The sequence below is a fragment of the Hoplias malabaricus genome, chromosome 8, assembly GCF_029633855.1.
Source record: "Hoplias malabaricus isolate fHopMal1 chromosome 8, fHopMal1.hap1, whole genome shotgun sequence".
Lineage (NCBI taxonomy): Eukaryota > Metazoa > Chordata > Actinopteri > Characiformes > Erythrinidae > Hoplias > Hoplias malabaricus.
The window spans coordinates 17718445-17730242 of NC_089807.1; the positions used below are offsets into that span (position 1 = coordinate 17718445).

At 36.2% G+C, this 11798-nt stretch overlaps 1 protein-coding gene across 1 annotated transcript; it reads right to left on the minus strand.

The window, feature by feature from the left end:
- Positions 1-256: 256 nt before the first annotated feature.
- sfxn3 (sideroflexin 3) lies at positions 257-10764 on the minus strand. The gene is made up of 11 exons (XM_066679410.1): positions 10621-10764; positions 8880-9053; positions 7518-7688; positions 6950-7048; positions 6096-6171; positions 4691-4776; positions 4484-4611; positions 3546-3595; positions 3392-3441; positions 3253-3300; positions 257-3164 (listed from the first exon to the last, which is right to left on the minus strand). The coding sequence occupies exons 2-11, from the start codon at positions 9041-9043 to the stop codon at positions 3068-3070; spliced, it is 969 nt and encodes a 322-aa protein (XP_066535507.1). The 5' UTR covers positions 9044-9053; positions 10621-10764; the 3' UTR covers positions 257-3067.
- Between the last annotated feature and the right edge of the window lie 1034 nt (positions 10765-11798).

Genomic DNA, 11798 nt, shown 5'->3' on the forward strand with positions numbered 1-11798 from the left:
ATGTATAAGCCAGGTATTTTTCAGTTTTTTAAATATAGGATATATAATTTTATATAATTTTTTAACAGGGTCCTTAATTTGATGTAAAAAGTTTTTGTTCACGAGTTCCTTTTGTCTACTACAGAACTAACACTAAGGAAATGGCACTAATACAAGAAATCAGGGAGTGCCATTTCAGCTTTAAAATTTTATTTGTACTACATCAGCACACTTTAATACTGACAAAATCGTTACACCTAAACGAGTGACTCATCATTTAAAATCTTTATTATATTGTCACACAAACAGATATAACACAGGTAAGAAAATGGAATAGGATACAAAACGCAGGAGGAAGGGTGGGGGAGCACCAGTACTGTTAAGGGATTTACAGGCATTTTAAAAATTGAAAAGCCTTTGCATTATCCATACATGTAGAAATGGAAAAGTACATGACACACACAAAAAAAATAAATTCCTTCATGAACTTTTAGGAGAGAAGAACTGTGACAATTCAAACTGCATTTAAATGGCTAAAGACCATGAAAGTTTAAAGCCCAAATATGTGCTTTTCTCGGGATATAAAGTAACATATATAAGGTATGCAAAACAGTGACGCTTTTCCTTGTATTTCTTTGTTCCTAACTAGTTGTGTGCGCGCGCGTGTTATAAAACTTTGAAATGATATGGACAGAACTGAGTTGCATGCCAACATTGTGGGTCTAGATGGGAATTCTCACTGAGACAACTTGTGCCTCCTTAAGGCCAGCAACCCATAAAATGAGATCATGCAGGTAATAAAACTTGTTACTATTTAGTGTTTAGTGACAATGTATAGTTTTATTTTAAGTCTATAAATGGCTCTAAATGTGGAGTTAAATTGTTATAAAATTCTGTCAGTGTAGGAACTTTAACAACTCTATTATGTCGCCCCAAGTTTGTCTCTTGTGGGTGTGTCGACGCCGCTCCTGTTGTCTTGGGGTGGGGGGCGGATCAAAGAGAAGAAGCTGGCTGAACTTCAGACCTTGTGTCTATGATCAGTTCAAAGAATTTCTCACAGTCAATCACTTAAAATGGTGCATTACCGTGTCATAACTAATTTGGCTAAATTTGTTGCTTGCTGCTGAATCAAGGCTACAAATCGCATTCTTCCATAGGAAACAACTGGACGCTTGTTTTGTCGCCTGCTAGTGTGAACAGGGATGGTGGGGGGGGTCAGCCCTAATGTCAGATGCTGGGCATTTTCCAACCATATTGCATGATCCACAGTTAGGCTCCTGTGCCTGTCCCATTTAGAACAATATTCAAAAATAAAACTGCAAATCTAACAATTTTCTATCTGTTTCAAAGACATGAGTTTTGCATAATATACAGAACATTCATTTAATTAAAAGAAGGTGTGATTTGCAGTATCAACTCAGGAAGTGAATCACACAAGTCATTGTGCAGCAAAAGGAAATCTTTGTGTCTCTCTGTGTGGCCATAAAACAAAGTTCAACGTGTTTTAATTACATTCTTCATGACATATCTACAGTATGTTTCAGGTGGTGAGGAAAAATGAAATGTTATATACACAACAACACAAAACACATTGTCACCTCACAACAACACTTCTAGAAATGTAGATTTGATCATTTTGCTCTAGTTATAACAATTTTCTTAGACTTAGTTAAGAAATTTACAAGACTGTCTATTAGATCAATGATCATATTTTTGGTACAACATTCTTCTAACGGCAAGAAATATAAGTTTTACAAATAAATAATATTACCTTACATTCGTTATTGCTTATTAAAGCAATAATGGGTGACAGTATATGAACAGTAAAATGGAGCAACTATCTGGGCTGTATCTTTTGAACAAATATAAATTTCAGTAAAATGTATTACATTTATTTGTATCTTTATATGATATTTATAATCACAGACCCTGTATAAACGTTAAATAACTAGAATGTTCCATTAAATTCATCCAATCAAAAGACATGAATGGCATTGAATGGTAATAGGATTTGCTGTACAGCGAAGGGAAATATCACTGCTAAAATCTACAAATGGTCTCCTTCCAATTCAACTAGCACTAATGCATATACCATAGTAACAGTGTTAATAAACTGACAAACAAAAATTGTGCATGTGTGGGGGAAGTTAAAAGACAGGAAAAAAGGGGGCTAAAACAAAAAAACAAAAAAAAAACCACAACAACAAAAACCTTATTGTGCCTTTAATATATTCTCTTCTCTCTCTCTTATTCCCAAACAGGTTCTGGAAAAACTATACACATTACAAACTTCACCTATAATTAATTTAACAGTTGATATGTGCGTGTATCATTTTACTTCTGTCAGACCACATAAGGCTCGAAGCTTAGATACAAACACTAACTTACTGCACCCTATAAACATCAGCCAATGAAGGGCCAGTGACAGTTAAGTACAATTATTAGATTTGCTTTCAAACGAGGCCTATAGTGTCTTAATGTGAGAGTTAAGTGCACTTTAATGGCACATAAACAGGTTTATCAGATGAAACAATTTACACCAGTTACATTAATCCTAAGAGGTGAAATTGATTTTATAAACCATATTTTGCTCATTAGCTTTGAGAGAGTGCTCCAACAATAGTACATAAGTGTTTGGCTAAGCTTTTAAAAAAACAGCTCAAGTATTTTTGTGAAAAACAAAAATAAATAAACAATAAATAGGTTCATGGTGAGGAAAAAAAATTACACATTCACAATATAATAAGCTACAAAAAAAAAAGACTAAATATATATGAAGGTGTGATTACATATCAAAGCAGCAGTCATATCAAGGAACCCTTAACCCCAAAAGATGACTCCAACAACCACGTTACATTACTAATTCAAACTAAGCATCTCGTTCCATATGTTGTACAGGTATACTGAAACAGGGTTGCATAATATCTTCAGGGAAGCTAAATAGATTGCACAGAGCAAAGCAACACTAGAGACATCTATTTCAGATGAGAAAAAAAAACAATATAATAAATATATTTACCCTTCAATTTGTGCCCACTAAAATCCAATGTAGCAGAGTGCAGCAGTATGGACTGGGAGAGCACAACCTCTACAGCCCTTTGTTGAAATAAACAATGGTGGTATGAGGACTGCTCTTTCGTATACTCTCTTGCAGCTCAGGCTCCAGACTGCTCACCTTCATGGAGCTGCATATACAGAGACATACATGCATTGTTACAATCCACCAGTCGACACAGAACCTAGTTAAGAATGGATGAAAATATATGAACTAACCTCTTTTGTGGGAAAAGGGCACAGCACAATGGAGTGGCAAAAACCAAACTGTGAGAGTAGAGAAAAACACAGATATTCATCAGCTATAACAGAAACAATCTTAGTACACAGTTCCAACGTTACTTTAAGTGGAACTTACCATAATCCAACAAGCCCGACCTGCACTGGTGCATTAAGCACAGGGAAGCGCTGTGGAAGGAGAGAGAGTTAAAGCTGAGGTGCATTCATATTTTATAAATATACAATTTACAGAACCAACCACAGGAATGCTATGTTCTAGCTTGATACTTTACCTTCATGAAGGCTTTTTTCTCTAAGGCATTCATGATAACTGGTGGAATAGCTGTAAAGAGAACACAAACAGAAATGTACACCTGAGAAATCGTCACTTTACATCACCTTCTTATTAAAAAGGGACATCTACGATTGTGGGGAAACGCAATTCTCTCTGTGTTGTTTATCTCCACATCTTTAAAGATTGAGTGGTATGTTTGAGAAGAAAAACTAACGTTTGTGCATGGCTGAAGTGTGTCTGTAAATTTTTAATCACTGAATTAACACGGAAACTCATTTGTAACTTGACAAATTCCACCGTAACTAATCGAAAACAGCAAAAATAAGTCAATATTTCCCCATCTATGGAGCAGGAATAGAGAAATATACAAATCTCCCTTCCCATAAGCAGTGAGAGCATACAGAAATTTACAGACACTGGAGCTTTGTAAACACAGACTGGAAAGGAGCAAATTATGGAATCGTACTTCCCTTTAATAACAGAAAGAATATGACAAATTACAAGTAGCACATTAGCTGTGTCTTTATTAGTCTGCAATTAAAGCCACAATCAGTAATTTTAGAAGTGCCAACAGTCAAAATGAAGAATGGACAACTCAAGACAAAGAGGCCAATGACAAATAATCAGCCTGTGTAAGTGGAATGTAAATTTTGACTGCTCGTAAATATTAGATGATGTTACTGTTCTCAGTCAAAGAAATGCAGTCATGCTTGTTAACTAATTCACTTTCATATTCAACTAAATTAAATACCTCACTTACATTCTTTACCACGAGACCTAACCCTAGAAAAGATCAGTTCCATTTCACAATCCGGGCTTTAATCTTTCATTGGCCATGATGAACTCTGGATCAAGTGTTACTTGTTTGGTCTATACTGAATACAATATTAGTGTCAAATTATTTTCCTACGGGGTTAAAGCATTTTACACCCTTACCCATTGCTGGTACTGCCATGCCAATTCGAGACACCACCACCTGTGCAATGGCCTGCCGGGCAGCATTGGCAGATTCTCCCAGGCGATTGTCCTCTTCATCAGTTACAGGGATACCATATTTCAGTTCTCTATGAGAAGGCAAAAAGAGCAAGTGAGTATTGTTCCTTTGCTGCTGGATGTAAATGCTGCTTATGGAATAACCCTTACCTTTGTCTCATGAAGGGAATGTTGATACAGTTGGCTGCTGCCACTGCAGCAAATGGAACAAACCGACCAATTATAGCTGGCAGATGCTGGAGGCAGATGACGCAATTTTAGTAACACTTGAAATATGAAACATTAGTGCTTACTGCAGCATTATTTCACAAATGTTCAGGTAAATGCTTAGGTTTTAGCTGTGTGCATTGGATCAAGCTAATACACTGCTGATACAGATAATTCCATTTATTATTCATAGACAAGAGCTGGTTTCATGGGCAAGAATTAAGCCTAGTCCTTTTTGAAACAATAATCTTAGTTGTGCGTGGTGGCGCAGGAGGCTCCAGAGACCTGGAGGTTGTGGGTTCAAGTCCCGCTACAGGTGACACTCTGTGAGGAGTTTGGTGTGTCCGCGTGGGTTTCCTATGGGGTTCCTGATGGGTTGCTATACCTTTTAGTTTTAAATGAGTAAAATGGAAGAAAGGATGATTATCTGATTCCTGATTTGAAAAGTAAACTGCAAGAAAATAAAATCAGGTGCCTGTGTTTTCTGTGATTGTGGTCAGTTTGACATATTTAAGGCTACTTTTTTTGTTGTTCCCAAGCTTAGCAGGACAGCCCTGGAACCATATAGAAATACTCAAAACTTTAACAAACAGACCTCTGCATCATTTCCACATATGTATCAAAAATCACTCGGATCTGATACATCCCATCAAAACTAGTGGAAACGCATGCTGGTTCACACCAAAGCTCTAAGAATCTACAGGAAAAAAATTATTTTGGTGGAAAAGGGCCATTTAGTCTATTTTTAATATGGATGCATGACTAACCAGCCCCAAATATGTTATGGATTACAGCAATTTACTTCATTAGGCTAAAAATGTATCTATTTTCAGTATACACTGATCCTAAGAAGCACCAACCAAACAATTTTATCCAAATGATGTTACCCATGTTAAGACACTTCTCAAAAGATAACTGACAAAGTTTACATTTTTAAAATGCACATTTAGCAAGTACAGCAATACGATGGAGTTTAAAACCTTACTAAAGACCTACCCTGGAATAAGTATATACAGTGCAGTGCAGTGTAATGCAGTTTAATGGTAATTAAATGCACCAATGTTTGCTGCTGCTAATTTCTGAGTGGTTCTTTAGCAGACTTGACATTACATAAGCCAAATGTTTAATACATTGTCCAACTAAAACATGACAGCAGAAAACCTCCTTAAATATTACATAGACAGTTATTAGAAGGCAATTATTAAATTGAGTGACCAAGGGATTTAACAAAAGGTCCACATAAAATAATGCTTTACTGAGGACAGCTTAAAAAGGCTTTAAGAGAAAGAATCGCACACAGCAAGAAACTTAAGTGTTACTGTATTGTGATATGAAAAGTAAAGTTCACCTTGGTTAGTGATTTAAGGCCAAGAGCAGTGATTACAGCTCCAGTAGTGGCACTGACGTAGGCTGCTCCTAGTTGACTGCAAAAAGACCAGAAAGTTGTGAATATGCACATACACACACTCATTAGAGCAATACTAATAGTGCTGATGATGTAAACTATGGCATCCCATCAGTGTCAAAAGTAGAGGGCACAAAAACACCTGGTGGAAAATATAAGCCACAGAACCAGGAGACATAAGCCAATAGCATTCACTGAGCAAAAATGGCCCTGCCCCGTCTCCAAACTGTCAAAACCCAAAAATTTCAAAACAATAGTGTGGAAAATCAGCTCAGCTCAGGAACTGGGCAGAGGGAAAAGAGTTTGGTGCGTGGGGGAAACTTAAACTTCAAGTGGGTAAAAACTATTCAAGAATCAAAAAAGACAGTTATCACCATAATCAAAAAAAGTGAAGCTCAATTAAATATTTCAAAATTTATCAAATGGATATTATGCCCTATTTGAGTTTGCAATGTACTCTCAAACACCAATTAAAGCTTGATGGCTCTTTGTTGCTTTTAAAACTCCCTACATCAAATACCATCTATAATTTTACAACATACCTAAAGACCATTAAACATGCATTTACATGCCAAGGAAAGTTTGACCGCAAACGTGTGTGTACTTGTCTGTAGAAATATTGTTAAAAAGGGGATTAAATGGCATGTTTAACATTATGATTTTGAAGTACCCCACAGGTGTCAATTGAATGGTCACAAAATTATAGCAATGTATTGCTTTTTCAGCAACACTTACTTACTGTGAGAGTTGCAAAATTAGCCATCACCCTAGAAAATGTAAATGTCGTTTTTTCTTACTTTACAGTGATAGGTGCATCTCCACTGCGGTTTGTGTAGTTGACAATAGCATTGAAGGACTGGTTGACCCACTGCCAGAACACAACTGCTGGGGTTGTCCTACAAGAAATAGGAAAGTGATACACAATTTAATGTGGAATAATTACACAGAAAAACAAACCAGCAGAAAAGAAGTTTGGTAACTTATTGTTTTTGCAAATAACTTACAACCACTAAAACTTAATTTAAAATTAAGATTTCTACCAGTAATAGAAGACATTGTTGAAATTACAAAGAAACATGTTGACAAAACCCAGGAAAAAGAACACTGCATTCAAAAAAAAAAAAAAAAAAAAAAAAAAAAAAAAGTGGATGAGAAGCTTCTTCCAGTGTGACTCATGTGTGAATGACTCAGAGCTGAGCAGTAATATTTCTGCCAGATCTGCAAGGATTAATTCTCTCTCTATGTCCTGTACGGTTTGAAGCATAAAGCATAAATCACTCCTAATCGGCCATATGTCACAAATATGAGTATATGAGTAAATAACATTTTCAGTTATAATATACGAGTTGTGTACACTGTCCTTACCTATAGAATGTGAGCATGCAACCTGTGATGGTCATGTTCATGGGCACTTGTGCAGACATGCGTCCAACCAGCAGCATTTTCTCACCCGTGTCTGGGTGGAAAGCAGAGTCGTAGATGTATTTGGCCCTCCATAATTGATCCTCGGTCAGCCCAGGCTTCACTACACCCTGCCTGTACAAGAGGACAGAGTATTTTAGTACTTCAACAGCAGTGCATAACACCATCAGGTTCTTTCATAGTAGGCCTAGGCAGCAACTATTTTACTAGCACTTTGATACACAACTATGTTTTTTGTTTTTATTAATTTATGAAGTGCATTTTCTGTCTATTTTGTAAACACTTATTAAAATAATGTAGACAGATGCCCAAGCCTGCAGCCTACAGTCACACAACACTATAATCACAAGACAGTACATCACCACATGTGCATAACTTGAAGCAATGATAGACATCATAACAGAACTAACCCTAACTGTTTCAAAGCCATTATTCAGTATAGGAGTGTAACAATGCATTATGAGACTACAATACACACTTTTGACAATGTGCATCATAGTGAGGTCAAAATGCACAGTAAAAAAAAAAAAAGGACATTCTGTTTCATCATGGCATCACATAAAACTGCATTTTTAATCACTTAGATTGATTAAAGCATGCATAACTTAGTCCAGCATTCTTCTTGCCTACAAGCTCTAGTGTCATTTGTAACAACATGTCCTTAAATTTTTCTTCATGTCATTTTTGTCCAAAAGATCACAAGAACACCAAACTATAAACAGTGTTGTGAATCAGTTCAAATATAGTTTGTTACACCCCCAATTCAGTCCAATATTTCTATAAAGGAAAATGAAATGTCAAAATATAATCCAGTCACCATCACTGAATTGTAATAATCCCATGTGCTACAGAGCCTAGAGATGTACTAACTGCATTTGAACACTGCTGCTACCTTAATACACAATAATTGTGGCAAATTTATAAATTATTAATTATACTGTGTTTAATGTGTCACTGTAATTGATCATTATTTAAATAGACAACTTATATGTCAATTAGGCCCATTAAATAACAAATAAATATTACTGACGATGTGGTTATGGAATACAACAACCACAGTCACTAACGCAAGCTTTGTATATTTCTTTGTAATGGAAAATAAATATCAGATAAATTAATCATCATTGGCTGGTATTTATATTCAATTAAAAAGAATACTCAAAGGTCTGCAGTCAGACATAAAAATCCATACTCAGCACACCACTAACATAGACACAGGCTTACTGTATTCAATAAAATGAATGGTTTGAGTGTCAGGTTTCCTCATAAAAGCCCATTTTTTTTCCCCAGTTAATCCATGCTGACCTGTAATCCTCCACAATGGTTTTGGCATCCTCCAGAACCTCACTTGACAGCAGAACGTTTCTAGGGTCAGTCACTGTGAAGAAATGCTGGGCTCTGCCCATAAATGTGCCCTGATCCCATCGTGGTTCCTTAATATTGATGTTCAGTGGCAAATCTCCAGACATCCTCTTCTACCTACAAGAAAACCATAAAATGTGATTTCCCTTATCTCATCATTCTTCTCAATGTATTAAAGAGACTAAATGCCATATGGAAAACACTGATTCATTAAAATAATAATAATATTTTCAAATGGGACAGTTATAAACATAACACTGTTACCTTGGTCTAAACTCCTGAACTGTACAACTTCTAAACTTTTTATTCTGTGAAATGAAAGCGACAGCCATTTTTACTGCACAGCAAAAATAGCTGAATTACTCTGGCTTTGGTCATTGACAAATTGCAAGGTTTTAACTTATTTATGGCCATGGTTTAAATCCAACCAAATATGTACAATACTATGTACCTCTTGTTTGACATAAAAATGTAATGATTGATCATTTGGAATAGAGATAAGATGATGTTTTGCTACCATTTTTCAAATGTCTATAAATAAAAAAAACCATCTGCTCTAAACAACTATTTTAAACTCACTAGTTTAAAAACACTACACTGAAAAGATGTATGTGAGGGAAGAGTGATGTAATATACAGTGACGTCTGAGAGTAAATATAAAGACAGCAACCTGTTCATTATTGCAGTTAGAGTTCCCACTCACCCATTTCAGAAAGAGAATGATAAAAAAAATATGGACGTCCTAAAATTTGACTACACCTAACAGACACTAAGACGACTTAAGACTTAAAATATTGACACTGAACACTGGCTTAGCATAGTAATGTATACGAATGATGAAAATAATAGCTACAATTGCAACTAAACAAATGTAACTAGCTATGTCCACCAGGTGGTGAACACACAGTCAAGAGTTGAAAAATACCTGTCCTATAACGTTAGCGATACTTAAATTCTTTGAAGAAACATTAGTGTTATCTTTGAAGTAGTGTTCTTGACTCTAAGCTAAAAGATGAAAAACCAGGTAGCTGTTAATAATTAACTAACCCTCACACCTTTCAAACGACAGAGTCATGAGGCATGTTAACGGACTTGCTAACGTTAGCTAGTACTAGCGATACCTAGCTTAGCTTGCTCACGAGATCACATTTGAGGAAAAGCTGACTTAAAAACTACATTTCATGACGTGTGGCGTCAACTGTTCCAAACAGCTAGCTTAATCGTCGATCGGAAAACTTGTTTGCTACCTGACATTAAGCTGCCATCTTTTTCGATTTTTGTGTTCCACCTTAAATGATGCAGTATTCCCATTCTAGCGCCTATCTTTTAAGGTGGACCTACAAATTAGAACTAGTGAGTTGCAGCCTCGTCTGAGCCTAACATTAGTACACTAACAATTTATCTAAAGTTACAATTACATAGCAAGGTTGTATTTATGGATTAACAAATTAAGTGTTCTATAAAGTACATCCATTTTAAAATTGTTGCTAAAGAGAGAGAGCTATATTTGTAACGATGCTGTGAGTTGCTAGCTTACTAGCTGTTTTACAAAGCAACCTCCCTGCTTCAGTTGCAAGCTAACAAAGCTAAGGACAGCGAATGGGAATGTCATGTAGAAATATAAGTCTTTATGTCATTAAAAAGAGAGACCGGTTCTTTAAGTCGCCGGCATAACATTACTTACCGTTATCAGTAAATAAACCTAGGGACAGCTGGAGCGTGACTGAACTCTCACACAACGCTCCTTTACTGGGAGTGTCCACACGGTCAAACTGGAAAAGCACCAGTAAATGTGACGAAACGCAGATTCCTGTGGTTTTAAACAGAGAATGAGGGGCGTCTGAGAATAAAGGCGGTGTTGAGGAACTCCAAGTTCATTGGTGGAGTTGGACAGGGCGTGGAGAGAGAGCCGAGTCTCTATTGGTGCTTTATTTACCGTTAAAGATGAAGTACATCACACCTCCATAGCTCCCCTTAACCCAGCCCTGTTATTCTACAGAAACTCTGCGAATTTTAGTCCAAATACACCCATTAACAGTCTGCTCGTATATATTTATGTCTGTAAGGCTGTTCATCAACTTTTCTCTTTCTCTGCCGTAGAGTCTTGCACATTTATCACACATTTATTAAGATTAATGTTCATCTGGGCATTTACATGTAGCTCTTAGGGCAGAGACCCATGAACTTATAGGCACATATGATCCCAGCCCCGGGAAGATTTCATTCCATTTTCCAAACGTAGTACAAATTTAAACTGGAGACTGAAAGAAAGTGTACTCTTATACTGTATACTTTAGAATAGATCTACCCTGCAAAATGAGCAAGCAGCCAATGCTATGGCTGAGCATTTCCATTTTATAAAAAAAATAAAAAATAAATAAAAATAAATAAACATGGATTCAGACAGCTAAGTTTTCCTAAATTTAAAGAACCAATCCTGTCAATGTGTGGGAGCTGAAAGTGTTTCAAACTGACAGAGAATGACAGAGGGGTGACTGGAGAAAGGGGCAGTGAGTAATTGAATAGCCATAGGCAGGGGTGTAGCACCAAATTCTGAACCTTCTGCACAAGCAGTGCCCATGGACCCCCCTCAACCAACAACATGGTTGGATAAACAGTCCAGTTATCTAACCACACATTAATCTAAAAACTCTTAAATGTATAACAAATAATAGCCTAATCACAAAAGACCTTGCTGAATTTTTGTTTTATTTGCAGAATGATTAAAAGCTATAAAAATAAATGCCACCAGTCGTAGCCTAACATAATTTGCATCATAAAACAATTATGTGGCATTTTATTCGTCTTATGAATGTGACAAAAAAGTCAACTTTGGATGGAATTGCCCTTAGTCTCTTATTA

What these genes read in the sequence shown, in the direction of transcription:
- sfxn3 (XM_066679410.1), bottom strand. Translation starts at nt 9,043, where the DNA reads ATGTCTGGAGATTTGCCACTGAACATCAATATTAAGGAACCACGATGG. An exon ending in TGCATGCTCACATTCTATAG is followed by an intron (nt 7,049 to 7,517) that starts GTAAGGACAGTG and finishes TATTTCTTGTAG; the next exon opens with GACAACCCCAGCAGTTGTGT. An exon ending in ATTCCCTTCATGAGACAAAG is followed by an intron (nt 4,612 to 4,690) that starts GTAAGGGTTATT and finishes GCCTTCTCATAG; the next exon opens with AGAACTGAAATATGGTATCC.